Raw genomic sequence first — 24,968 nt, 5'->3', positions numbered from 1 at the left:
AACCCCTGATGCGTCCAGTCTTCAAGGAGTGGACAAAGCGACCGCAAGAAGCGCCCGCGAGGCTTGAGAATGCGTTCATCCGTGGAGCCTCACTGGACACACATACATACACAACTACTAGGCTGCTGCAGCAGGCTGAGCTTTCGACTGTGTCTGAACGTAGTGTGCTCGTGAGCAGCGCTCACCGTGTTTCATACGGAAGGTGTCAATTGGAAGGGGAATTCTTCCAGAATTAGAGTGCGTGGGCTACACTCGACTCACAAAGCTTTCAAGCTAAGAATCGGTGAGTTGATCGATCGTCCCACTACCGAGTTTCTTTCGAATTTGTTGCTATGGCATCGAGGGTCTGCATCGCATCAGGTTGCGGCTCTGCGATTCTCATGACCCACGGAGGTAGCTGCCGATCTGTCATTAGGTAGAGCTTAGACCTTCAAAGGCAGCAGCGCCGCAGGATCCTTTGATCAGGCAGAAACGGATTCGGTTCCACGGCGGCTGTCAACGGGTGACGTCTAGAAGCTTCCGGTAAAATCGGCACTGGGGTCAGCAAGCAAGGCTCAGATGCTCGAATTCGATGCCGAGTTTTCCGTGGGGGGTTGCGGTCTGGTTCGAAAGTTCGGATCGGAGTCTCGCCTGGAGCGGTGACTTAAGAGAGATGTATTGCCCGAACGCGAAAGTCGAGGATGAGTCATACAGGTACGGAGTGCAGCACGCTGTCATCTACTCGGTACCGCTGTCTGTCTCACAACTAGTTGCGCGACGTCTATCTCCGAGTTTTGAGGATCAAACAATGGATGCTTGTCCATGGAATGGCTTGGTAACCCATTTCTGATAGGGAGTGGAGCTGGGAACGCTCCTAAGGCGTGGAATCGTTCAAAGATGCAACTGGAAAATTGCATGATCTCATGAGATACACATGAACTGTGTAGACAGCAGATGGTCAGCCAGTGACTTCGTCTTTGCCGCACAGCCCGCATTTTCGATGCAATATTCATTTGTCGCTGGAACGACTCTTTTTTCAGTCTTCCGAAAATGGATAATCGCACGACTGGGAAGGGGCTATGGAATGAGGATTTGAGCGATTACGTAAAATCACGGGAGCCGCGCGGTCAGGGGGCTGCGTAAAATCTCAACCAGGCAATAACCAGGCTGAAATATTCGTTTCACCCAGTTTATAAACAATGTGCCGATCGCGGAGCTGACCGACGAGCTTGTAGCGCATTACACGACGGGAGACGGATCTATCGACAGATTCTACTGATTATGAAGTTTGTTCCAAGTGGAAGGAGCTGTCCGTTGGACGACGTTGCTCTGTGGCAGCTCGATGGATCGCGGCTGAATTTTCCTCCTGAATAAATTTCTCTTCGTACCAGTTCAATCCCGTCCCGGGAAAAATGGGGGACGGATTGAGCTCGAAGAACACGGGACCGAGAATTCACATGAGTGATTTCCGGGCTAATTCGTACATGAGATCTCGATCCAGCGTGAGGAACATTTGAGACGGCTTATGCTCCTCAGCCTAATCGACCCTTCGCTCGTGGATAGCTCGCAGAATTCGATCCATGACTTTTCCGTTCCTTGCTGGGGAAAATCAACGGGCGGGTGCGGGATGCCCGACACTTTTCATGAAAACATGAGTCATCATACTGGTTGTCGACACGTCACGCGGAAAGCAATGCGTCGAGACCTGACACTCGAGATATCCGGAGGATCGCTGCACTGTATGATTAGCTCCCGCGCATCACTCATTCAGATGTTGGATGACTCGCAGTCACCAATCACAAGATGCGCTGTCCCGGAGAGGCCATCCATGATTAAAGTAACCGGCCGGATACCACGACATTCTACCCGAGCGGTTTCACATTTCAACCGATTGGTTCGCCCCGTAGGAAAAGCTGAGCTGCTCGTACGGCTTTGATGTTCCGGAGTTCTGCGATCGCCGCTTCCCAGTATCCGATTCGATCGCAACAGAGGAAGTGATGCCGATTGGACGGCGCGGCGTTTGCTCGAAACCCTGGTAGAACTCGAGAAACGCAGATTTCCACGTTGTTGTCGTAATTTCCAACACTACTTGACATTCCGCCCTAATTAATGTGCTCTTCCGATTCCAGATCATGTACGATCCCAATAAGGCATACCCTGCACAGCCTGGGTTCGCACCCCAGTCCGGATACGTGCCCCAACCAGGCTATCCCCCACAGGGCGGATACGCGCCTCAACCCGGATATCCCCCTCAGGAAGGATACGGAGGGCAGCCCGGATTCGCGCCTCAGCCCGGTTATGAGCAGCCCCCTGCTTATGGTAAGCATACCTGAGAATGAGCTTATCGGATGTCGAGTTGTCATGTTCCACCGCTTCTTCGGACGGGCTCAAGTCCGGGCGTTATATGATACGGACACGTTCCTTCTTCTTTTATTCAGGTGCCGATGGAGGCATGGCTGGATCCGGTTTCTCGTCAAAGGAAATTCGACAGGTTTTCGTACGCAAAGTTTACACACTTCTTTCGATTCAACTGTTGGTAACAACAGCGTTCATAGTGTTCTTCAGCACCAACCAAGGAACGACCAGATGGGTTCGCGAGAACCCGGGCGTCATCCTCGCCGGATAGTGAGTACCCGGATTCCTTCAACTGAACATTGGAAATTCCAAGCATCATACATCGTTCTCCCGCCTGGCCTCGCTGGCGTTGTTTTCCCGCGTCGTGAATTGAGGAAATAATTTTCACGAGGAATTTCTTCTTTGCAGCCTCGTTTTCATCATCACGTACTTCTCTCTTGTTTGCTGCGAAGGAGTCCGACGTAATCATCCGGGCAACTTGATCCTTCTTTCCGTTTTCACGCTTGCGATGTCTTTCATGACCGGCGTGATTACGACTGCGTACAAAATCGACTCGGTGATGCTGGCGCTCGGTATATGCGCCATCTGCTGCATCGGCGTCACCCTATTCTCTTTCAACACGAAGTACGACTTCACGTCCTGTGCTGGCGTGCTCTTCGTCCTGCTCATCGCTCTCATCGTGTTCGGCTTCGTGTTGATCTTCACGCACTCGCCGATCGCGCAGAAGATCTACGCCGGGCTTGGCGCCATGCTCTTCATGGCATTCCTTGCTTTTGACACGCAAATGATCATGGGCGGCAAGAAAGTCGAGCTTTCTCCTGAGGAGCATGTATTCGCCACGATCATGCTCTACATGGACATCGTTCAGATTTTCCTTTTCCTCCTTCAGCTCTTCGGTGAGAGAAAATGAGGAGACTCGTAGTCAGAAAGACAGATCCGAATGCACTCATTCGGACACACGTCCATCGGCCTTGCCAAGGTTGGCGTAGGACTATGGGAGAAACCCTGTACCATGTTAGCATAAGAGGATCTGTAGTCGATTTCTGACTAGCCGAGAGTGGAACAGAAAAGAAATACCGTCACTAAGGGTCGGAGCAGGATTTGGAGATAATGTTTGAAACCACACCACGAGGAACATACCCCGAACCGTGCGTCCTTGATGTCCGCGTGCGGATTCAGACGTTGCAACTTTTGAATAACAAGTTTGTTCTGCTTCCCACATTGCTGAGCAGTATTGTTGTTGATCCAGCTGCATATTGTCTGCGCTTGTCTTGCAACCACTCTAATATCCCAACATCTCTTCGTCTCTACGTAGGGTGTTCCGTAGAAAGAGTCTGTCCTCAAATCCTTTTTAAAATATACAGATACGCAAGTCAATCTCCTTGAATACTGTAAATTCAATCCAAACCTTTACACTTCGGGAAAGCCCGCGCGAACTCTCTGGTAGTCTTGTACGAATAAAGCTGAGCCACTCTCCAGGACAACTCCTGCGCAAGGTGTGCTTCCGATCTGGTTCGCGACGGGCGGTCCTAGCGGGGCAATTCAATCATGGGAGCGCAGTCCAAAGACCGTAAGATTAGCCGGTAGGATATATTTACCCGAGGTGACGAGGAACGAACAAGAAGTTCTGTTTTGTTAACCGAACATTTAAACATGTTTCAAACAACCGCAATCTCTCCTTCGAACAGCTAATCCAAATTTTCTTATCATCGTCGATATATGGATATATTGACACATGAATATATAGCTGTGGAAACCGATTCGGTTTGATGTGTATCATATCAAAAAATAAAGATTGCTTATCGAGCATCCGATAAACTTACATTAGTCCTACTAGGGTCCTTTTTTCTGAGCTGATTCCAGCAGCAGGAGAAGGGGGGTTCAGATCAGGGGGATCGCAGAGCTCTCCTGGCTTCCTTACGTGTGAACCTTTTTGTCATGGGGGATCCTGTATCCTACTTCCGATTCCGATTTGCTTCAATCTTTGGTTAACGTGACGAACATAAGAATCTCCTTCAAGATCGGGCTTCTTGGAACCTCAGTCCTAATAATCATTCTCAATCACGATGGAGTGGACGCGAAAAAAATCAAAAATCATCACCGCGCCTCTTTCTTCGAACATTTTCCCGACTCTGGAATTATCATCCGCGGTCATGGAGCCATATAACTCTCATGGAGAACTTCCCCAGCGTACTTGAGGCTCATATAGACGAATGAGCTGGCCTGACGCGTTACCCACTGATTTCTCTTTTTTGAGAAAAGGTCCCTTTTGTTTCATTCGACTCATGTCACACTTGATCGCCAGTCTCTACCCCCAATCCGTTTGGCTTCTACTCTAAGTAGAAGAGCTCATCGAAGCCTCGACCCCCGTGGATAGCGTTGGGAATTCATGAGTTTCGGCGTTGGACTTCTGATGAAACTTTCTGTCTCATGAACGTCGACTTCGCTGAGCGAGCTCCTTCGGTGAGTGAACTAAGACAGTCGCCGATCCCTTCCGTAAGGAAAGGGGCTTCTCCGCTCTTCACGTCCGAGGTCTCGATGATGAGGGGCTCCACAACATATTTTGCCGCAATCGGGGCGTAGTGCAGTAGTTTATGTCTCACGGCTCTCGCTGCCTTTGCACTGAAAATTCTCGCGAGAGCTGTGTAGCTGGCTGCGGAGGTTCTCGGCATGGAGACGTCGCAGCCCAACATTCTGCCTCTTGACCAAGGAATCGGAGTCATACCATCTGGGCGAATCTGGTCTAGTGCGTTCGGATGATGGGATTCGATTTGGACAGAGATTCCGATCTGGTGAATCGCTCTAACCGCGTCGTCATTCACGTTCCACCTTCAGGGTGGGTGGGCGCACCATAGATGCCGGTGAACCACAGGAATAGGTCCAGACTCCAGACCGAGTCTCAGAACGCAAGAGGGTCTGCATGCACTGCCCAGAAGCAGGCTACCTAGGTCTTCGTCGGGTCTCGTTTGTGGGAGCCTCTCTGGGTTCTAGAGGAGAGGAAAAGATTGAGCAGATCGAGCTCGGAAACGACTTAGGCCTGGAGAAATCATCCCCCTGAGCTCATTTTCTGTGAAAAACCTCAGCGACCTCCACGAGATCATTCGGGAGGGAACCACGCATATCGGAAGCACTGTTAGAGAGGTTGATCGGATCTTGCGTTGAAGAGAAGGCCCGACAGACTACAATAATGCCGGTTCCCCGGGCTCCCAAGTCGCAAGTGACCGAAAGTCTCGTCAAGGCGAATCATTCGTCAGGTTTCAAGAACACTGCGCATCGGAAGCAGTTTTCTCCCGGGAGGCGGGCGCCGAGTATTCGTGAGCAGAACGTATACAACCCTTTCCATGTCGGTAACGATCACCACCAGTCTCAAAAAACATGCGTCATTGGTCTCAATGGCGACAGGAAGCCAGGCATGATGGTCCTGAACTACTCCAACAGTCTCCATTCGGATTCGCCAGATGTATCGATGAAATCGTCCAAAGCAAGCGAAGACAGCGGATTCATTGCTCAGCCTTTCGGCGGAAAATAGCGGGGCTCTCAAGAATCATTATTCTCAAATTCATCAATCTATCATTATCTTTCTTGAGCTTGATAGTCTTCGACCCGCCCATTACGCCGCGGAGACGAAATTACGGATCTGCGAGACAAGCGCCTCCGACGTATCGAGCAGAGAGAAATAGAGTCCGACATTCTCTTCGCGCTTCGAAGACTCGTACCTTACTCGAGTCCAGTGAAGAAATTGGGAGGTTTCTAAAGAGAAATCCCAATCGAGGGCCCGCGGGTTCCTCGCGGAACAGCACAGGAGTATCGATACCTGAGCTCGGAATTTCTCTCTGAATATGGACAGCTCTCCTGCAGTCACGACCGCAAGTCATGGGAGTCTCGAATTGCGAGGGACAACGAAAATTGTTCCCCGCGGGATCTGCAAGCAAGATTTCCCATGGGTATGTTGCTAGAAACTTCATTTTCCGCCATTCGATGACTCGAAACTCGCCTAAAGAAATTTCCGCGCACCTTCAGCAATGAACCTTCGAGTCTGAGTGGTGCGAATCGGGGCTGGCCACTCGGGCTCTTCCTTGTCCCTTAAGTTAGCGTATCCCTCTCGGAGCTGTACGGGGCTCTAGCACCCGTCCCTCCCCTCCTCGGAGGAAATCTCGAATACGCCCCCGCTTCCTTACCTGCTGATCTTAATCTGTGAGGTCAAAGACTTCCTTCCTAGCAGGGACATTGGAGAGCCCAGCGGGTACGGGGTTCGATTCGCTAGAAATCCGACGTCGCTTCGTGAGGAAAGTCTTCACGATCCTCTCCATTCAGCTCTCGGTGACGACTGCCTTCATCGCCTACTTCAGTTTGAGCGAAGCATCGATGCGATGGGTCAGACAGAACCCAACCGTCCTCCTGATTTCTAGGTGAGTTACGATTCGACTCGGGAAACGGAACGAGATATTCAGATCGATATAAGTGATTATTAATATCTATAAGATTGAGACATATAATTATAATCAGTCATCATTGCAGAAGTTCGCGACTCCGATCCCGTGGATGTGATCGAAGATTAGGGTCGCGAACTCCTGCTATGACAATGTACGACAACGTGTTGAGCGAATTAACTCTCACGGGGTTCCGAGATCGACTCAGTTAGAGTTATTCATGTTCCAGCGGCGTTTTCATTATCACGTATTTCATAGTCTACTGCAACGAAAAAGCTCAGCGGAACTTCCCGGGCAATTTCATACTCCTCATCGTGTTCACGCTCGCGATGTCTTTCACGGCTGGCGCGCTAGCGGCCTGGAATGGAACCGACTCGATACTGCTGGCGTTCGGACTCTGCGCTGTTTGCTGTATCGCGGTGACTGTCTTCCCTTTCGACACGCAATACGAGTTCACCTCAAACGCTAGCGTGTTTTACTTCCTGGCCATCGGAATCACCGTGTCCGCCTCCATCCTTCTACTCATGAGACCACCGACACCGCAAAAGATCTACGGCGCATTCTGGGCCTTGGCGTTTCTAGCGTACTTGAAGTATGATACGAAGCGAATTGTGGAGGGCGAGAGCGTGAAAATTTCTCCCGACGAGCTCACTCTCGCCGTTCTCAGACTCTACGTGGACGTGACCCTCGTGTTCCTCTTCGCCACTCAGATGCTCGGTCGCGGACACTGAGCACGCCGAGCTCATGGGACCGTCATAGGGACCCGCGAGGGTCAGCACGGTCGGAACGCCATCCTCTTGTCGCACCCGCGGCCGCAGTCGACCGACGCAGAATAAAGTCCCCGTTCGTCCTAATTCCTACAAGTCCGATTGATTGCGTTTGCTGCCTGTCAAGTATCGGATCGAGGGAGCTCAAGCTCCAAAGGACGGTGTTTCCGTTCCCGCTCTGCGTCGGAACTTCCGCGGGCGAGGTGAAAAAATCGAGAGATCATTATTCACGCGTCGTTCGTGAAACTTGAGAAACAACGAAAGAAGTACTCTTGCAAGGAATATCTCGATGTTCCCCGTCATGGGCAAGTTTTCCTTTTCCTTCATTGGTTCCTTGCGAGCGAGCCCCATGGTCCTTGCACGCAAGAGCCATCTCGAGAATTCCATGGGGTTCGACCCCAGTTCTCAATCGACATGCACCAATTGACTCCACAGGTGGATTCTCGTCGCAGGAGATTCGTCAGGGCTTCGTGCGCAAAGTGTTTTCGATACTCGCAGTTCAACTTGCGGTAACGGCAGCCATCGTCTTTTTCTTCTGCACTCCTTCAGTGCACGCGTTTCTTCAGCTCCACCCAGGCGTACTCGTCTTGACGAAGTGAGTTCGAGTTCTGACGAGCTCGTGTCCGTGTCGTCGCAAACCTCTGGGCCTATGAGGATCGGAGGTTTCGAGCCGGAAGATGGGAATGGGTGATAGGACTCAATCCTGCTCCGTTGAAGCACATATCTAGAGGCCGGAAACTAATCGGAGATATCTGTTTTACAGCATTCTCTTCGTCTTCTCTTACTTCAGTCTGTTCTGTTGCGCGGGACTCCGACGCAAGTACCCATGGAACTGGATTTTCCTAGGTGTTTTCACCCTGAGTTTGTCGTGCTCGGCGGGCGCCATGGCGAGCCTTTACAAACTCGACTCCGTGATGTGGACCATGGCAACCTGCGCCATCGTTTGTCTCTCTGCGGCGATTTTCGCTGCGAGGACGGATTACGATATCACTTCGTGTGGGGGCGTGCTATTCTTAGCGCTCTGGTCGTTAATCATCGTATCTCTGCTCGCTCTGGTCACCGGTAGCGCGATGGTTCAGAAACTCCACGTCGCCATGGGGACCGTGATATTCGTGGCGTATCTTGCAATGGATGTGCAGCAGATACTTGGCGGCAGGAAGGTGGAGATTGAGCCAGAAGAGTACATATACGCCGTCATCATTATCTACATGGACGTCATCAACCTTTTCATGTACCTGCTCCAAATCATGGGGGAACGAGATCATTAGGAAGTTCAAACGGTGCACGTTATCGCAAAACCCTAAGGCGGAGCGGTCTGCGATAGCACGGTGAAATTAACTTTGTATCCTAGGAACTAAACGTGCGTCTCTTGAATGGGTGCAGTTTGTTTTCGTCGGAGCCCTATTCTAGGGGAATAGGGCTATACAGAAGATACAGATATAGATACAGAAGAATGTTACGCAGCGATCCTCAATATATTCCCCCCCGAGGATGAAGTTCTGCAGAAGGAGGGAAAGCAGAAAATTATACAAGGAGAACGAAGAAACTCGGGATGTGAGAGGATCGGCCTTCGTCCACCATCCGCGGTCTCCTCGCGCGACCCTACCGCGTCGGATCGACCCGACGAATCTTTTGCGGCGGCACGTCATGTCGTACTGATGACTAGCTCCGCGCGTAGGAGGGAGCCTGTATACCGATGAAAATTATATTCATGCGAAAGAAGTCACCAACGTCACCGGGTCGTTTCATTTGGGAGGCAGAAACCCCGTTGACGACTTTAACGTAAGCCGCCTGCCACGCAATCTTTGCATTGGGACACCAACTTCGGCGGGGCGACCACCGTCTTCCTTAGCGAGAGAGGTACAGGTCCTGCACACCAGTGTCAGGAGTTGGAAGCACTTGCAATCTAGTTGTTCCGGAGTCTAACGGCAGCCGTCATGACGATTTGAACTCCGAGCGGAATAATTCGTGATCTCCAGCAAACTTAGACATCGCGTAGAAAAGTCGAATATCGAAAGAGATTCCTGCGAGCGAAACTTTCGCATGGCATCCGCGATTCTCTCGTGATTCGCGACGACGCGTATCTCGCGTTGACTATTTCAAGAATTTTCCGCTTAAATCAAACTTCGTGCGGGTTTGGTTTTCTGTACTGAGCGGACCGTAACTATCGCCCACGGATCCTCCCAATGGGTTTGATCAGAAAGTATGCGTTCCAGACAATCGAAAGCCATCCTTGAATGCAGTCGGCGCCGGGGAGGAAAACGAAGAAATCCTTTGATTTCCTTCATCATGATCTCAGCTCCCTGGGTGATCTGAATGATTGTGCGCACCTAGATTGAGAACTCATCAACTCGCTCGGTTTGTGAACTGTATCGCTTTTCCGCGATTTCGGAGCAGCTGCGCAGCGACGGCGTCGTCCGAAGCATAGTCCGAAAATGACCTTGAGTGTCCTTGAGCTCTAAACCCACATTTGACAGTCGCTTGCGATTAGCGATGATAGCGCGCCGAGTCGTGAATTCCTGCGCAGGATTTTCGATGAGATCCCGAGGAGTTCGATATCTGAATTGTCATCCCTGGCCACCGAAGGCCGCAGCAACAAAAGTGTCATCATGTACCAAATCGAGAAATTCACTGGGAGAAATTTCGGATCGACTCGAGTAGCGGTCGGATGGCTATTAGGTCCTTTGCAGATGTCCCTTGTGGATTTTTGTATGGAACGCGGACGGTCTCGGCGTAGGTTCCTGAAGATTTCGATGTCCTGCAAAGGTTGGTCGAGCTCCGCTCACGGAAATGTCATCATGTTCGAATGAATCTTAATCGCTCGGGGAGATGGGCTAATATTCGTCAGAAGTCCCGCTGTTCCCCCCGTTCGCGCCCGGCGAATGACGGTGAGTGTTATGTTGTGAATGGAGTCGAAGTTGGCAAGGGTGACCGCCGCTGATCCGCCGGCGGAAAGGAGCGCTGCGTCTTCTCTCTCGGATCCGAGCGGAGCCCTTTGTAGTCTAGCAAAGTTGCAAACAGTTGCCCCATTGCATTCTCCCTGTCGAGAGGCGTCCTTTTGCCCGACGCACCGACCGAGAGGTGAGTGAGTTTGTGTGACATGATCGCGATACAATCCGCCCCCGTAAGCATTCCGCCGCGAGCGACGAGTGGAGGGTGGATGCCATTTTCGGTCGTTCGTCAGTCTTCTGCAGTCGGGCCAGCGAACAATCGCTCGCCCGCCTAATCGATCGACCAATCGAGTGCGTCGTCCCGTCGATAGTGTAACCAAGCGGTCGGAGAAGTGTTTTAAAACTCCGTATAATTCGCTCTGCAACTTCAACGCAGACGAACGGAACCGAACGTTGGATAGGATTACGGCTAGGAAATGGTAATGTACAGCAATCTTTCGAAACATTCCATACCGGGGAGAGCTTCAGCCCTGTGGCCGACCGGGTCGCGGTCCGGCAATGAGTGGACGAACCGAGGGCTGGGAGAACCTCCGGCTGGGACCTCGCGAGGAAATGTCCGAACCCGTCGTGATCTATTCTGGTAGTCGAGTCGAGCAGCCAGAAGATCCCCGTGGTCTGATGGGATTGACGAATCGGCGTGAAAGGGAAGTCAGTCAAGCAATCGTTTGTTTGCGACTCAATCATCTTGATGGCTGGCTGAACGAGCTGGAGTGGCATTTCGTCTGTATCCATTTAAGGAAACAGAACCGACTGTTACAGAAGCGACTTCGCGCTCTGTAGCGGTAGCACTGACAGTCGCACCGTCGGTGACTGACGGCGCGGCAGCGGCTACCGCATCGATGGGTACCACAAAACATACTTGTTATGACAACAACAAAATCAGCCACGGCAGCGAGACAGCGAAAGAACTCATAGCGTCAACATGGATGAACCGTCTGACTGACAGACGGACGGACGGGCAGCCGGAAGGACGCATGCCGCCGGAGGAAGAGACCATAAGTCAGTACGTTTATGCAGGGCAGGAGACAGTTCGCTCTGTACCAAGGTCATCGTCGTCGAAATTGTGCTGGTAGTCGTAGTCATCGCCGTCACGTTGGTTGCCGTCACACAAACAAGAGGATCCGAGCTCAACCAGAAGTTCGGCGACGCACGATGAACTTCGTCGCAACTGGGCCGAGCGACGCGCGAAGCCTTGATTAAGATTCGACATGGTTGGCTCGAGCGATCAGTCGCATTGACGACAAAGGATTCCGAGCTGCATGTTGACGCTCGTTCTTCCTCGGACTTGTGCCTGACGATTCTTCTTCAATATAGTCGGCGTAGAACGGATGAATCCGCAGACTGTCTTGCGCGGTGGACGGAAGCTCTCGCGAGATTCTGACGGAATTTCATTGATGCGATTGTGGTATCGGGATCTTCATCTCTGCTACATTCAGTGGCGGATTCACCCAGTAGGCTAAAGACTTAGGCGGCAGTTGTCGGGGGGCGAAATCCTGGTTGGAGCTTCTGTGATCCACGACAGCTCACTCAGTGAAATCATGATTCGGCGAGACGGCGATTCTTGGATAGCCGAACAACTATTTCAAAAAGGAAGTCTCCTCCTTCCTTCTCCTCTTCTGGGATCGACTGAATGATCGGGGACAATTTCCTAGTCTACGCATCCTCAGGCTTTTTGTGGAATAGAAAATAGAAGACGAATCCTAAAAACTTGGTGCAAGCGCCGGGGAGAATCGGGATGGGTTTCCCAGATGGGTTGTATAAGGACGGCGGTCCTGGGGGCGTCATATTCGTGGATCCGCCGCTGGCTATATTCGACAACGTGGTCTCCAGCCGCAGTTGGTGCTGCGCATTGTGGATCGACCTTCAGTATTTTACCCCGTTTTCTCATGTACATTTTTTTTTCATTTCAACAAGTGTCAGGATCATGTTGGCTATTGAAAGCTCATACTGAGGCGCAGCTGTCCCATTGTTCGCATCTGTTTTGCGTGGGAGTTCGGAGTACTTGAACGTGTTGCTGCTGTCGCCGCTGAATCGAACAGAATCGAACACCAATTAATCGAGGGATACTGGACGGTTCACGATCCATCGGAAGAACCAAGAAACAAGCGAGCGCGGCGACGGAGAAACACACTCACACTCATATCCGGGCCGCCCACAGACTTTACGTAACCGAAATAAAGACGAATGTTCGGAACACGTCTCGTAGCTTCCCTGGCACCCATTATTTGAGGATGACGACGAGACGGACTTGAGCGTTTCGCGGATTATTTGCTCGATAACTAGCCTTGGATCATAATCCTCCAGTGAGACTCGCCCAAGGGAAAAATTTCCGAGAAAGCGTTTCGGCCGGACGACCCGAACTCCGTGGGGCTCTTGGGCGGCGACGATCATCTCTCGGCAGGCAGGAAGAGAGGAAGGGGACAGGACCGTTCAGCCAGGCCACGGAGGATCAGCAGCTCAGGAATCATGAGCCGACGCGGGCATAGCATCAGCGGGAATAACAGTGAACATCTCCTAATCTGCATTTTCGTGTTTTAGAAAGCAAGAATATTCGCCATCGGTCTGTTCGTGGCTTTGGCTTGCGTCGTCGCTGCGGCTTCGGAAGATCAGGAGAGAGTCCTGCGCGGAGAAAAAAAACTTCAATTTTGCGCCGCGGTGTGGTCATGCCTCAATTTCACGGTCAATTATTGCGATGATGAACATACGAGCCAGCCAGGCAATGAACCAGCCAGAGAAGAGTTTCTCTCGGAACCCTCACGATTGTCGGTGATATACCTCCCACGGTGGGATGACGTTAACATGAGCGCTCGGGATGCTGATCAAATATCCAACACCGGCGGAGTCCTGGGCTCGACCGCCGAATGTCTTTCTCGATCCTCAATTCACGGAAGGTCCGCCGATTCCCCTCCATCTACTCGCCCGGTCTTCCGCGGGAAATGTTCAGGAGCGCAATGTCTCTTGCTCGCCCGTTTCCGACATTGAATTTCTGACACGTTTTCATCAACTTTCGATGCTTGTGTGAGTCTCTTCCGACTCGAAAATCCGTCCCACGTATTCTGCTGTAGAGCACGACGTGTCGGCCCGTAATTATGATGATTATGATCAGTGACAACGGGCGGCGAACACCGATTCGGTGAGAGACGAATCAATTAATCAAAAAATTCACAAGCAATCCGGAAACCTTTTTTGGTCAAACGATGGCAATCGTCTTCGGGTATGAAAGACTCGAGCCATCGTTTATGTGAAGTTCCTTGGCGGATAGGGTGGAGGGAGAGAACTTGAAACTCCTCGAATCTTTTCGCCCCGATTCCGATTCGTTCCGAATTGGTTGAATTCGGATCGATCGATTGATTATTCGAATGACTGAGTGATGTCCGATTTTTTTTCTGAGGTCGTCCTTGATGTGCTGACGATCAATTGAATGTCGGAATGCACGCTCGAATGGAATTTCTTGACACGGATCAAGAACGAGATTGGTGGATTCAAAGCGGGATGAGAGAGGGGAATCTCATGGATCCGAAAATAGAGGAATAATATCGAAATACGTCTGGTCGCTTGTTCGCTTCTGGCGTCTTTTGCCGACGCTCGTGGAGTTGTCGGTCGCCGGGCTACCGAGGGCGTGGGTCGATCTCAAGCTCAACCACGGCCAACGGCCGGCCCGCTTGAGACCTTCGAGCAGTTTCTGTGGGAAGATCGCCTCGTGGAAGATACTTCCGAATTCTTCAACGACAGTTAGATCCTACACTCATTCACGTACTTCTGACCAAAACTTCGCCCCCTGATTCTTCAGTGGGGGAATGTCTTACTCACGTTTATCGTCGGTGAGGTTCCCGGAGAGGTTCAGGTTCAGCGAACGATACTGATGAAGCGGGATAATTCTGGAGAGCTCACGCTGGAAGCACTCCCAGGGAACGCGAGTCTACGCATACGCGATCGCTTTCGAATCCCTGATTTTCGGGCCGACGATGCCTCGAATTTTTCACGATGCATAGGACTCCTTACATAATGTTTCGCAAGCCATTGTATTAAGGGCCCCTCATGCCCGAAACGTTCCAGACTGGCATGGCGGTCGGCGCTTTACCATAACTAGTACGACGAACAACCTGAATATTATGAGCGTTGCTTTGAATTATTGCGGGGCAAAACGGTTCGGGTCACCACCGCGAGTGCCCCGCGGGGGCGGAGCGGGCGAAAGGCAAAACGTTTCAGGCGGTTGTTCTATCCACAAGCTTGGTGGACAGCAACCTCTTCAGCAGGAGAATGAAGTCGATAATGACAGCACAATCTATATAATTGCTTTTGTTATAAAAACTGATGGAATCGAGAATATATAGCTCTGGTGACATCACGGCTCCCCCTACCGGATGTTCCCAGAGGAAAGTTCCAATAATGCGACAGTCCGACAGAGAATAGCCAAAGTAGAGAAGACACTTCCACGAATCGAGGGCTTCTTTCCCAATACAGTTGGATTCGGCGTTGTCTCGTTCCCGATGAGTAGACGCGTATTCCGAGCGGAAGTCTATGCGTAAATCGCAGTGATACGACACCGAATTTGAATTTTTTTCTCCACCGGAATCTCATGCCGCCTTCGGACAGCTCTGTTCCAGCGGAACCCTGATTGGGAAGGGTCTGCTGGTATTGCGGAGATCTTGGGTAAGAATGTCCCCGATCGTTCTCAAGTTTGACCGTTTGAAGTGACATTCAAAAAATCCGCCGGCGTTCGATCTTTGCCTTGACTCGATTCCATGGAGTGCTCTTGCGCTTTGAAGAGATGGAATGTCCTCGGATCATGAAAAGTTCCGGCACATTCCGACCCTCGCTCATCCATGAAATTGTGGTCCGACGGATGACCGACACCGGGTCCTACAGAGAGAAGCATTGGGCGGTTGCGAAAATTAGTTTAAAGTCATCATGAAGCATCTTCCCTTTTCCGCAGTGTAATTTTCCTTTTGGAAGAACGCCTGCGATTGATGAGGAAAGTGCTCGTTACAACGAAAGCATTCCGTTTCGGGGAGTCAACTCATAGAGAATTCCGGGGATTGTGGGACGCTGGACCGCTGTTGTTTCACGCGTGTCGCTTGAATATTCAGCTCCACGAACGGCACACAGTCGCCGTCGAACGTACAAAATGCACACAGATATAAATGCACAGGCATTCTGAGACTCACGAAAATAACGAGAATCAGGTCGATCGGATGCAGAAAAACCTTCACGAGATCTTCAATTCGACTCGCTCAGCAGAATATTACATCGGAGCCGCTGTCAGAAATAAGAGAGCCTCTCCGAAACATGTCGACTCGCTGTCTCCGGCCATTTCTCGGGCCGCTCTCGTCCGAGGTCGGATCATGAATTCCTTAAGAGGGTTCTGGAGGCGTGCGGATGATCCGTTGCTTTTGAATTTATTGAGAAATCGATTTGCGCATGCAGTCGGCCTCATTTTTTTGACCAGGCGATGACCATGTCATAGGAGCCGCCAGGTGGAGGACGAGAATCGACCGGAGGCATCTGACTCATCAAATGAATTCAGACGGCACGAGACAAACGAGAGGAAAGGATCAGGCGCTCCGTGCTCAGATCCGCCCAAAAAACGATTTTGTAATTCTCCAAGGCGAGCGCAAAGTCCCGTGAATCAATCAATTCGAAACAATCGTTGAGAGTTTAAATAATTTTCCCTCTTGTTAGAGTCACGGGTGGCTCCTCTCCCAGGAGATATAGAACGATCCTGAATCATTCGTGAGAAGTTTGACGTACGCGACTGAGGCGTACGAAACGCATAACCGTGTTTCGAGCGCTTAGACACAGGGCAAGCCCGCGTTGTCGTGTCTCGCTTGGATACAGCGTTAGCCAAATTCAGCACCGCTCAAGGTCATTTTGGCGACTTCAGACGACGAAAGTATTAGAATCGTTCGTTTTCATTCGGATACGTCATCTCGGCAGCGAGGGACTCCCGAAGGAAGCGAAAACTCGACTTCACAGTGCGCTTGGGAGCTAAGCTGGTGATAGCTTGCAGGGAACAAGAGTAGGAGAAAAGTTGGCATAAACTTGCAGAACTCGGCACCGTTCAGTCCGGCCGCCTGCTCAGTCTGTTTCGTTCTCCCCTTTGCGTGGCTCAGCCACGGAAATCATGGGACGCGCCGTGGACGACTCGTTGCTCGCTCCGCTGAGACTTCAAAAAAAAACTGCTCCTCGAAACCGAGCTCTGATTGCAAGCCTCACTCGATCGACAATTGAAAGGGGGAAACCGAAACGCTCGGAAAGACTCCGGTATGGAGATCGGAGCTTTCAGTCTGGGAAACCTTTTCCGCTTCTTCGGTGCAGCTTGTTTGCTCGCCCATCAAATGGGAAGGGAGGAGCGTGAAAGCTATGAGCAGATGTCTATCATATCGTTGATGAATTGGAGCTTGCTGGATCTTCGAGCCGAGAAATTCGCGTTTTTGCCTTTTTCTTCAATCCCCGATCTCCGGTTTTTGAATTTATTGGTCAGTAACCATCTTGTCGCAGGAACCGTGATTACCTGAGCAGATCCCCGGTTCTGAGACAATCTCACAATTGAAATTCGATCGACCGGACCGGATACGTGTACCCGTCACGCAGATAGGAGTTATCGATATGGGGGAGCTCCCATCGGATTTTATCAGGCTTTCGCACAAGAAGTTCATACTTCAGCGAATATCAGCAGAAAAATGGAAGACCAGCACATGAGCGCCTGTACTTGGGGGAGCGGTCGAATCGATGGCGTGCCGGCGCTGATCTTCGGCTGAAGATCGACGAAGACCCGTGAGATTATATATATGGAATTCGAATACGTGCTGCGCGAGCAGGAGATTGTACTGATCTATCGAGCATTGTTCTCGTGCCCGTCCCTTCCGATGTTCGATATTCCGAATAAAAAAATGATGCTCCCTCTCACGCCATGTACTTTCAAGCGCATGCCACATCCGGAATCCGAAATCCTGAAAGGAGGGGAATTCCGACTTGAGCCACTACAGTGAGAGCCACCTGTCACCAGCGCGGCGACGCTTCATCTCCGATCGGATTAGGCTACTTTCCTCACCCTTCAAGTTCCCGAAAAATGGACGACCTCGCGGATACAAGTCTAATTTTCGGCCCCGTAAGAGAATAAATCGCAGAATCCAAGGATGACCGAATCGCAGAATCCGCGCTCGAGTGGATGCCGGTCATCAAAGTGACTGAGAGTTACTTGATTAGCGTGTTCCGTTAAGTTCGACCGTACGGTGAAGCGGCGGCTCCAAGGAATCCCACGTATGACGTCAAGGCCGGTTTGAGGGTGGCTCCCACTCCGTGTAGCAAGAAAATACGCAAGCGAACGAAGTCGAAGAATACAACTGAGCTTCTACCTCCGTATAGTGCGAAATTTCATTAGCATGTCATGTGAAAGCTCAATTATGAATGCGTCGACGCTTATTGACTGCAAAACTGTGGCACCCTGTTGACTAATCGTCCTGACCCAGACGATGCGATGGTCCGCCAAGGATTCGCTGCGGCCGTAAAACGAAGATGGATTCGGAAATAGCTCGCGAAAATTTTCACCGTTCGGTGACTAGCTGATGCCAATGCGCCGCTCGAGCCTAGTGGCACAAGGAGCGCGTTTCCCGCGAGACCATTGGTCTCTCTGAAGCGGAGAAGAACCATGCGAAATGTCTATGAGAGGAGCGGTCCGATCTGTCAACTCCATGCCGGTATGACAATAACTCAGAAATCTCCCTACCCCCCACTAATCCGAGAAATGAGGATTGGAACTTCCCCCCATTGGACTTCCGTTCAATGGGAAAGGAAAGGAAACGCTCTATCTGCAGCTGACCATTCATCTGGTCATTCACTCGATCGGTCAGAAAACAAACGATTCTCTCAATTTCCCGCATGCTCATCACCCGTCTTTGGAGCCCGTGACCATCAAAAGTTTGACTGTAGTACGGCAGTTTTACTTTGTGCTTCACCGTTCCGAAGTCGCAATTACGTATCATTGTTGCTCCGCAACGAAGACAAAGTGACTAAACAGCAGCAGGATCGTTATCTTTGATATTAGCGAAAATCCGCTGGATCGCGAAACAATGAGCGGATATGATGTACGTTCGCAAATCGGAACGATTCGCGAGCGTTCGGAGCCTTCGAACACCACCCACCGATCTGATATCGAAGGGCCACTCATCTCTCGATATTCCGCGGCGTTGTGAACTCACAAATACTAAACAGTGCCGTCGGGAAGAGCCTTCCTTCGAAGAAAAAAAAAAAAGAACCGAGGGAGATGCGTCTCGTTCATTTTTTGGTCATCTTAGAGATGAAGATGAGTAGATGGAACTTGAAGAGTCGGTTGCATTTCGTGCGGATTGATTTCTGATTGTTTACCACCCGGAGCAATTATCGGCTAGCTGCCCAGCAGTCCATTAGGGCATTTCGAAAGTAATTCAGTCAGACGTGAAAGATTTCCCCGATCGATGTTGATGATAGCGACGACCGTGAGAACGATTGGTAGCTGCGGCAGGTGAAGCTATGGATGGACGGCTAATGAGATGCATTTCATTCCTGGAATGGAAAAGAAACGGGGAGACAGACGGATTGTTCCGAAGAGCGCCACCGCTGACTCAGTTGGATATAGGAGTCGTCACTCGTCACCTCGACGCAGAACAAATTCTCGATGGAGTTAGCGCGATCCGTAACAGCTTCCGACATCAAAGAGGAAACCCTTCAGCTCATGAGAGGGTTAGTCCAGAGTTCGGAGATATCGGAAGTCGAATCCTATGCAACTCCCCGGGCTGATTCAGCTCGTGATCGACCTATGCGGTCCGCCAATTGTTCCATTTATTCGATTGCTAGGTAGCGTGGAGTGATCACACCACCCGATCCGACTCGCTAGCTTGCGTTCACCGATAGCGGAGCAACGCCGACGTATGCGACGTTCATCCACGTATGCGAACCCCGGGTTCTGACCTTGGGTCGCACTTGCGGCGCCCACGTGCAAGCCAGGGTCTCTGGTGAACTTCGAAAGCGCAAACGTTCATCGGGTGGTTTCTGTGTGATTCTTCTTGTCGTTGCAACGTTTCCTCGGACGATGTACTCATATTCGCAGACACAGCAGACTTGTGACGAAGTCGCAGAACTCGGGCGGATCCGTCGTGTTTTCTTTCGCGTCTTGAATCGCTGTTTGGTTTCGGGCTGGTTGGAGATATCCCTGCCTCAAGAAGGGTCATGGCGAAACTTGTTCGTCGGCGAGATGGAGAATGGATGAAACAAACACTTGTCGGAGTACGCCTACGGCTGACAGCCTTCCTGCAGACTCTCTTCGTATTCAGTTATGAAGATCAATTTGCGGTTCTCCGGAAGAAGAAGAAGAAACTTAAATATTCCGCGGACGCAATCCGTCCGTCGGGTATCCCCACCCGATCTTCAGGCACCGTCCCGCAGACCCTCTTAGTGCGCTTCCGCGAACTCCTCGGACAAAAGCAAGCATGGGAGAAAAGAAGCGCGGAAATATTAAAAATCGTGATTTTCTCGCAGCGTATGCGGATCGAAGGAATGAGAACTCATTGTCCTGAAAAAAGATACCCAATCTCTCCCATTGCAGCCCTCGTGGTGTTCTCACGTGGAATATCGTTTGTGCGATCAAAAATTTCGTTCTGCGGACATAGCATGCCGTTGATCCATGGACCGAGCTTTTCAAGACGCCCACTTGCTTTGAGAGAGAACACATTCTAGATAGACAGAGAATGACGCCACGATGTTGATCGAAAGTCGCTCAGCCCGCTGGAAGTTCGTATCAAAAATCCGGGACAGTCTGTTATAAAGGGACTCCCTCGAGGGAAGAGGGATCGGATCATGGAGTTTCTCGCCAGCTTCTGACAAATTATGGCATCCTCCCCCTCCATATCTCGATTGTTTAGCGTGTCCGGTGCTTTGAACGATTAGCATCATTGTCCACTTTCTGCTGCCCGGACGGGGAGCTCCTCCTTCTCATTCCCCTCCTGATTGGGGAAAAAGGGATTCGATTGGAATCCCGTTGAGTCTATTTCTTCCGTGTCGTTCTGGAATGCTTGCTCAAACCTCTAACCTGTCGATGCGTTGCAGATTTCCCATACGAGAAAGCTCGACGAGGAGGTGCGCTGGCTGAATGCTGGTCGGTGCAGTCCAGCGTGCCATGAGCCGTCCGTTGTCACCCTCCTCCGCGTCACGTCTGAGGAGAAGTGACTCATTGCGATCAGTGAGTTCGGGGTCGGAGAGGAGCGAAGATTCCCGCGGATCTCCGGCTGCTACCCCTCAAGGAAAGGGGAAGAGCGTCTCGTTCAACAAGAACGTCCGTGTCCAGTACCCCAGACGAACATCCCACTCGTTCTCTAAGTTTGACTCGTGAGTACGCCCACGAAGCATTTTGGAGCTCTAGGGTTCCTTAAAAATCCCTAAATATTCGACGACCTCTGAGAAGGGTGGATTCGGAAGCCAGTTTTTGATCATCCTGAATATACTTCAGACTGACTTCGCTCAACGGACGGAATTCGCCAGTAACGAACGGAAACGAAATCGACTACAGTAACACAAACCTGAACGGGAACGGCATCCCATACGCCTCGTCGCCTTACCACGCGCCTTCACACACTCTAACCTTGAACAATCGCTACAGTCAAAACAATCTCAACAATAACCTATCGACGACCAATCAAAAGTCGAACGGAGGCAAGAAATTCTGGAGTAGCGTCTGGAGAAGCCACTCGACCCGAAGACCGGAAGATAAAGAGGCGAACCATATAATTAAGTACAAAGTGAGTACATTGACGTCGTTCGAGCTGAGCCCGTGCGATGAAGGCATCTCGGGAGTTCAATATCTGACGAGGAAAAAATACTTCCAAGCTCTCCTTCTATCCCTCAGGTAAAACACACTTCCCCGCTGGTGGGCCGGAAACTCGGGAATAAGAAACAGGCAGGGTCGGAATCCCCCCAGGTTAAGCGAAATCACGTGAAGAAAATCGTGAGTCTCTTCAACCGGCAAGCTGCGGTCGAGAAGCAAAAACTCAAGGAAGATCTAGAAACATCTGGTAGGTGTCCTACACTGTATTGGAACTTGGATCAGTCTGACCGGATCGAAATTGGAAATATTAACTATCTGGATATGTTCTCCCGCCGTCAGGTCCCAAGAAAGGCTTACACGACCTGCAGACGCAAACGATGCCCGTGCCAGCGATGACTTTGTCGAGGTCGCCGATAACTCGGAGCTCAAGCCCTCCCATCCGGCCATCGACGTCACCTCCAGATCCTCCGACGATAACGACGAATCACATCAAAGGACCCACATTCGTCAAACGGACAGTTACGACGACCACCTACGAACCCAAGCCTTACGAACACGTATCCTTCAATAATCCACTCGGCTACAGCCAAGCCACAGACTCGTCGGTGAACACGAGCGACAAGGAGAACAGTTCTTTCCAGAGCGGAAGCTCCTTCCTCAACCGGGATAGTGGTGAGAACGATACCCCACACAGTCTATCGCGCTTCGATTCATGAATCATGATCGGAGGCCGGCTGGACTCGTTTCGAGGGAATGAGTGAGTATCAGACGGACCCTGCTTCTCTTCCAGGAATCAGTCTGCCATCGTCGCCGTTACGCTCCACGTCGCCGGGTCCGTTCATATCGACGGTGACTCTGAATCACTCACCGAAGGGAAACAGGAATAACCACCAAGAGATCCGGCACGACTTCCGACCTATCCCACCATTCGAATCCAGCGACGATTCCATGTACTCGGATGGCGGACCGCCTCAGCGCCCGTTGCGAACGAAGGCTCCGACGAACCTTAATATCATCAACTTACCTCCGCCCCCCATGAAGGATGCGGCTGTGCAGGTGAGACCTCCAGATCCGGCACAATATGAACCTCTTCGGCGCTTTCCATTGCGATACGCTAAGGAGCCCGAAGCTCGAATTCCTGATTTGGCATTGCAGGATTCTCCAGCATTCAAAGATTCTCCAACATTTTCCTACCGCATTCTCCAATTGCAGGTGAAGCCCGGAAACCTGACGCCCGTAGAAGAACAGCCTTCTCGGATATACGCCCCACTGTACAGTCAGGTCAACAAGAGCCTAAAGAAAACCCAATCAGCCCCTCCACCCCCACCTCCACCTTCCCGTTGGGCCTCGTCTTCTTACCTGATTCCACCGCCCGCGAAATGGGCGTCAACGAGCGAAGTCCGCTCTCAGTCGCCTCAATGGAAACATTATCGCCCCGGTAGTCCGATCCGCTATGGCGAAAACGACAGGAGAGCCGTGTCACCTCTCCACGCCCAACGATTTTCCGACAATAACGCTCATTCCGACTTCACGTCGGATAATGAGAGCGCCGCCAGTAGATCCCGAACTCCAATTGTGAGCAGTCTATCCAGAGAATCAGATGTCAATATGTCTACCCATACGGCCGACGCTGACGGTTCCGCGAGGGAATCGAGAGTCGTGTGATGGGCCGCAGTCGGTCAAGTGCCCCGGGAACCTAAAGTTTGAACCCTCTTTCAGTCTCATGTGAAAACGTCGAGCCGTAGCTTCGGTTTCAACATTGGCACGAAAAAGAAAGTCAAGAGCAAGAAGTCCAAAACTGCGCAGGAGTCCGACTCCTCGTCGACGTCCTCTCAAGGGGTCGAGAGGACCCAAAGCCTCTTGAGATCGGCGAGTCGCAGCCAACCGGCGCGACCGAATTCCCGGAGTCAACACTACAACTCGATGTTGGACTTGAGCCCGGCGTACAACCGCACTCCATATCCGACCTACGAGGACGAATACGGAGCACCGCCGAAGCCTCCTCACACGTATTCGTGGTCGCTCAGTCTGGGTGGGTGCATTCTCTGAATTTCTCCCGGATTGTCTCATTGTAGCTCTATCGAGACGGATCCTTCTCGATGAAATGCATCGTTGCCGAGAGATCCGATTTGAAAAGTTTCCATCTTTCAAGGCCGCACGCCCAAGTCGAAGAGATCGGTCGACGGCGGAAGTACAGCGACTGGACCCATCTATTCGACGCAGGCGCCGATCGCACAAACACCCCGCAAAGCCTATTCCGACGCTCCGTCATCGGTTGACGAAGACCACCCGCCCTACTCGAGACGTGGAGGCTTAGCTGCTGCGTTCCATCATAGGAACGTTCGAGGTACCTTCCAGATGCATTTTTTCTCGCCAAGATCAATTAGCGGAACATTACCGTCCGAGACTTCCAGAAATTTCCGCCGCATCGCTCGGAGAGCTGTCCTAAATATTAGTATTGTATTTTCCTCGCACGTTCGTGAGGGGAACCGCAAGGGATTCCTCGCATCGAGAGGAGTTTTCCGAGAACATACCTCCTCTTCCAGGTGATCTTTTCAATAGTGGAGCGTCTTCGTGCGGTTCCATGACTGCATCGGAAGCCGCGGGCGTACGCGAACCCATTGTGATGTATATTCCGGGAGTGCAGAGAACGGGGAGAAGCCCCGAGGCGAATGTCAACAGGAGCAATTCATTCTTTAATCCAGGCTCCGCTACTTTGAACCGACAGGAGCATAAATCACGGTACGCATAATTCACTCTCAGCTCGACCGATCATCTGAATCGACTTTCATTGTATCCCTGGTGATATTCTACAAAAAAATACGCTCGAGCTCTCCGTCTGCTCGTTCCGAGACCTATATCCGGAATTCCGGTTCTGGTTCGCCGCGGGTTGAAACTCTCATCTGAGCGGCTCTTTACGGTGATCAGTTTCTCTAGCCGACGGAGACTTGAAATTTCACAATCCGGTATTTCGTTTTTTCCAGCTTCGCCAAACAAGAGACGAAAACGGGGAAAAATGACCGTTATAAGCCCAAGGATCCCAAGCAAGAGAAAGTCAACCAACAGCAAATTCAACGGTCGAAATCGATTCCGAGAAACGCTCGTCTTCTCTAAGATATTTCTCCTCCCTAACAAAAACCGTCTCGAGGACGCTAATGAGAAAAAAAAAGAACTTGTAGCAGTTGAAGATGATTCAAACAAATGCAAGTCATGAGAATCGCGATGAGACGCGTATAATGAGGAATGACGATTTTTCAAAGAGCGAAACTGTACATGTTACCCGACTCCACCCCACGGTCGCTCCTCGCGCGAAAAGCATATTGTTCTCCTCCTCTTGTTGACTTCCACCGAGCTCTCCCACCAGCCCGCGGACGACTACCTAAACGACAACATTGACGAGTTTCATAACACAGATGGATAATTACGAGGATGATCATCGCAACAAAGATGTAGAACTTCTAGACGATCGGCACATTGTTCTCGATGGGGATGATCACGATTTCGATTATGCCATGATATATGAGAAATCATCAAGGCGCCGAGAAACGCGACGAAAACAGCCTGCGCGGCCGATGTACATAGAAAACATAGGACAGGCGATCTCTGCCCTGGATACACAATCCCTCGAAGATATCCGCTTTGCTTTCAACCATTCTATGCTGTAGTCGCCCGCGGTGTGGCTGTGCGA

The 24,968-nt window shown here is 51.1% G+C and overlaps 3 protein-coding genes across 3 annotated transcripts; all 3 read left to right on the top strand.

The window, feature by feature from the left end:
- Positions 1-110: 110 nt before the first annotated feature.
- Positions 111-4,156, top strand: LOC100899793 (protein lifeguard 1). The gene is made up of 4 exons (XM_003744379.2): positions 111-283; positions 2,109-2,298; positions 2,418-2,604; positions 2,743-4,156. The coding sequence occupies exons 2-4, from the start codon at positions 2,112-2,114 to the stop codon at positions 3,242-3,244; spliced, it is 876 nt and encodes a 291-aa protein (XP_003744427.1). The 5' UTR covers positions 111-283; positions 2,109-2,111; the 3' UTR covers positions 3,245-4,156.
- A 1,365-nt stretch (positions 4,157-5,521) lies between these two features.
- LOC100901211 (protein lifeguard 2-like) lies at positions 5,522-8,799 on the top strand. Its single transcript, XM_018639945.2, has 5 exons — positions 5,522-5,588; positions 6,557-6,743; positions 6,994-7,481; positions 7,934-8,126; positions 8,295-8,799. The coding sequence occupies exons 1-5, from the start codon at positions 5,522-5,524 to the stop codon at positions 8,797-8,799; spliced, it is 1,440 nt and encodes a 479-aa protein (XP_018495461.2).
- A 1,751-nt stretch (positions 8,800-10,550) lies between these two features.
- Positions 10,551-24,563, top strand: LOC114828282 (serine/arginine repetitive matrix protein 1). Its single transcript, XM_029111754.1, has 11 exons — positions 10,551-10,612; positions 20,566-20,844; positions 20,966-21,254; positions 21,362-21,527; positions 21,620-21,952; positions 22,071-22,341; positions 22,489-22,855; positions 23,000-23,312; positions 23,433-23,627; positions 23,827-24,022; positions 24,265-24,563. Exons 2-11 carry the CDS (start codon positions 20,609-20,611, stop codon positions 24,392-24,394), a joined length of 2,496 nt encoding a protein of 831 aa, XP_028967587.1. The 5' UTR covers positions 10,551-10,612; positions 20,566-20,608; the 3' UTR covers positions 24,395-24,563.
- The last annotated feature ends 405 nt before the right edge of the window (positions 24,564-24,968 follow it).

This window comes from Galendromus occidentalis, unplaced genomic scaffold (assembly GCF_000255335.2).
Source record: "Galendromus occidentalis unplaced genomic scaffold, Mocc_1.1 scf7180000077465, whole genome shotgun sequence".
In the NCBI taxonomy this organism is placed as follows: domain Eukaryota; kingdom Metazoa; phylum Arthropoda; class Arachnida; order Mesostigmata; family Phytoseiidae; genus Galendromus; species Galendromus occidentalis.
The sequence above is the reverse complement of the archived record's forward strand: the minus strand, read 5'-3'. Positions and strand labels throughout refer to the sequence as shown.

Excerpts from the sequence above, each read along its gene's own strand:
- LOC100899793 (XM_003744379.2), top strand. The coding sequence starts at position 2,112 with ATGTACGATCCCAATAAGGCATACCCTGCACAGCCTGGGTTCGCACCC. Across the intron at positions 2,299-2,417 it reads TGAGCAGCCCCCTGCTTATG|GTGCCGATGGAGGCATGGCT; the intron begins GTAAGCATACCT and ends TCTTTTATTCAG. Across the intron at positions 2,605-2,742 it reads GGCGTCATCCTCGCCGGATA|CCTCGTTTTCATCATCACGT; the intron begins GTGAGTACCCGG and ends TCTTCTTTGCAG.
- LOC100901211 (XM_018639945.2), top strand. The coding sequence starts at position 5,522 with ATGCCGGTTCCCCGGGCTCCCAAGTCGCAAGTGACCGAAAGTCTCGTC. Across the intron at positions 6,744-6,993 it reads ACCGTCCTCCTGATTTCTAG|CGGCGTTTTCATTATCACGT; the intron begins GTGAGTTACGAT and ends TTCATGTTCCAG. Across the intron at positions 8,127-8,294 it reads GGCGTACTCGTCTTGACGAA|CATTCTCTTCGTCTTCTCTT; the intron begins GTGAGTTCGAGT and ends TCTGTTTTACAG.
- LOC114828282 (XM_029111754.1), top strand. The coding sequence starts at position 20,609 with ATGCTGGTCGGTGCAGTCCAGCGTGCCATGAGCCGTCCGTTGTCACCC. Across the intron at positions 21,528-21,619 it reads GGAAGATCTAGAAACATCTG|GTCCCAAGAAAGGCTTACAC; the intron begins GTAGGTGTCCTA and ends TCCCGCCGTCAG. Across the intron at positions 23,313-23,432 it reads TTCGTGGTCGCTCAGTCTGG|GCCGCACGCCCAAGTCGAAG; the intron begins GTGGGTGCATTC and ends CCATCTTTCAAG.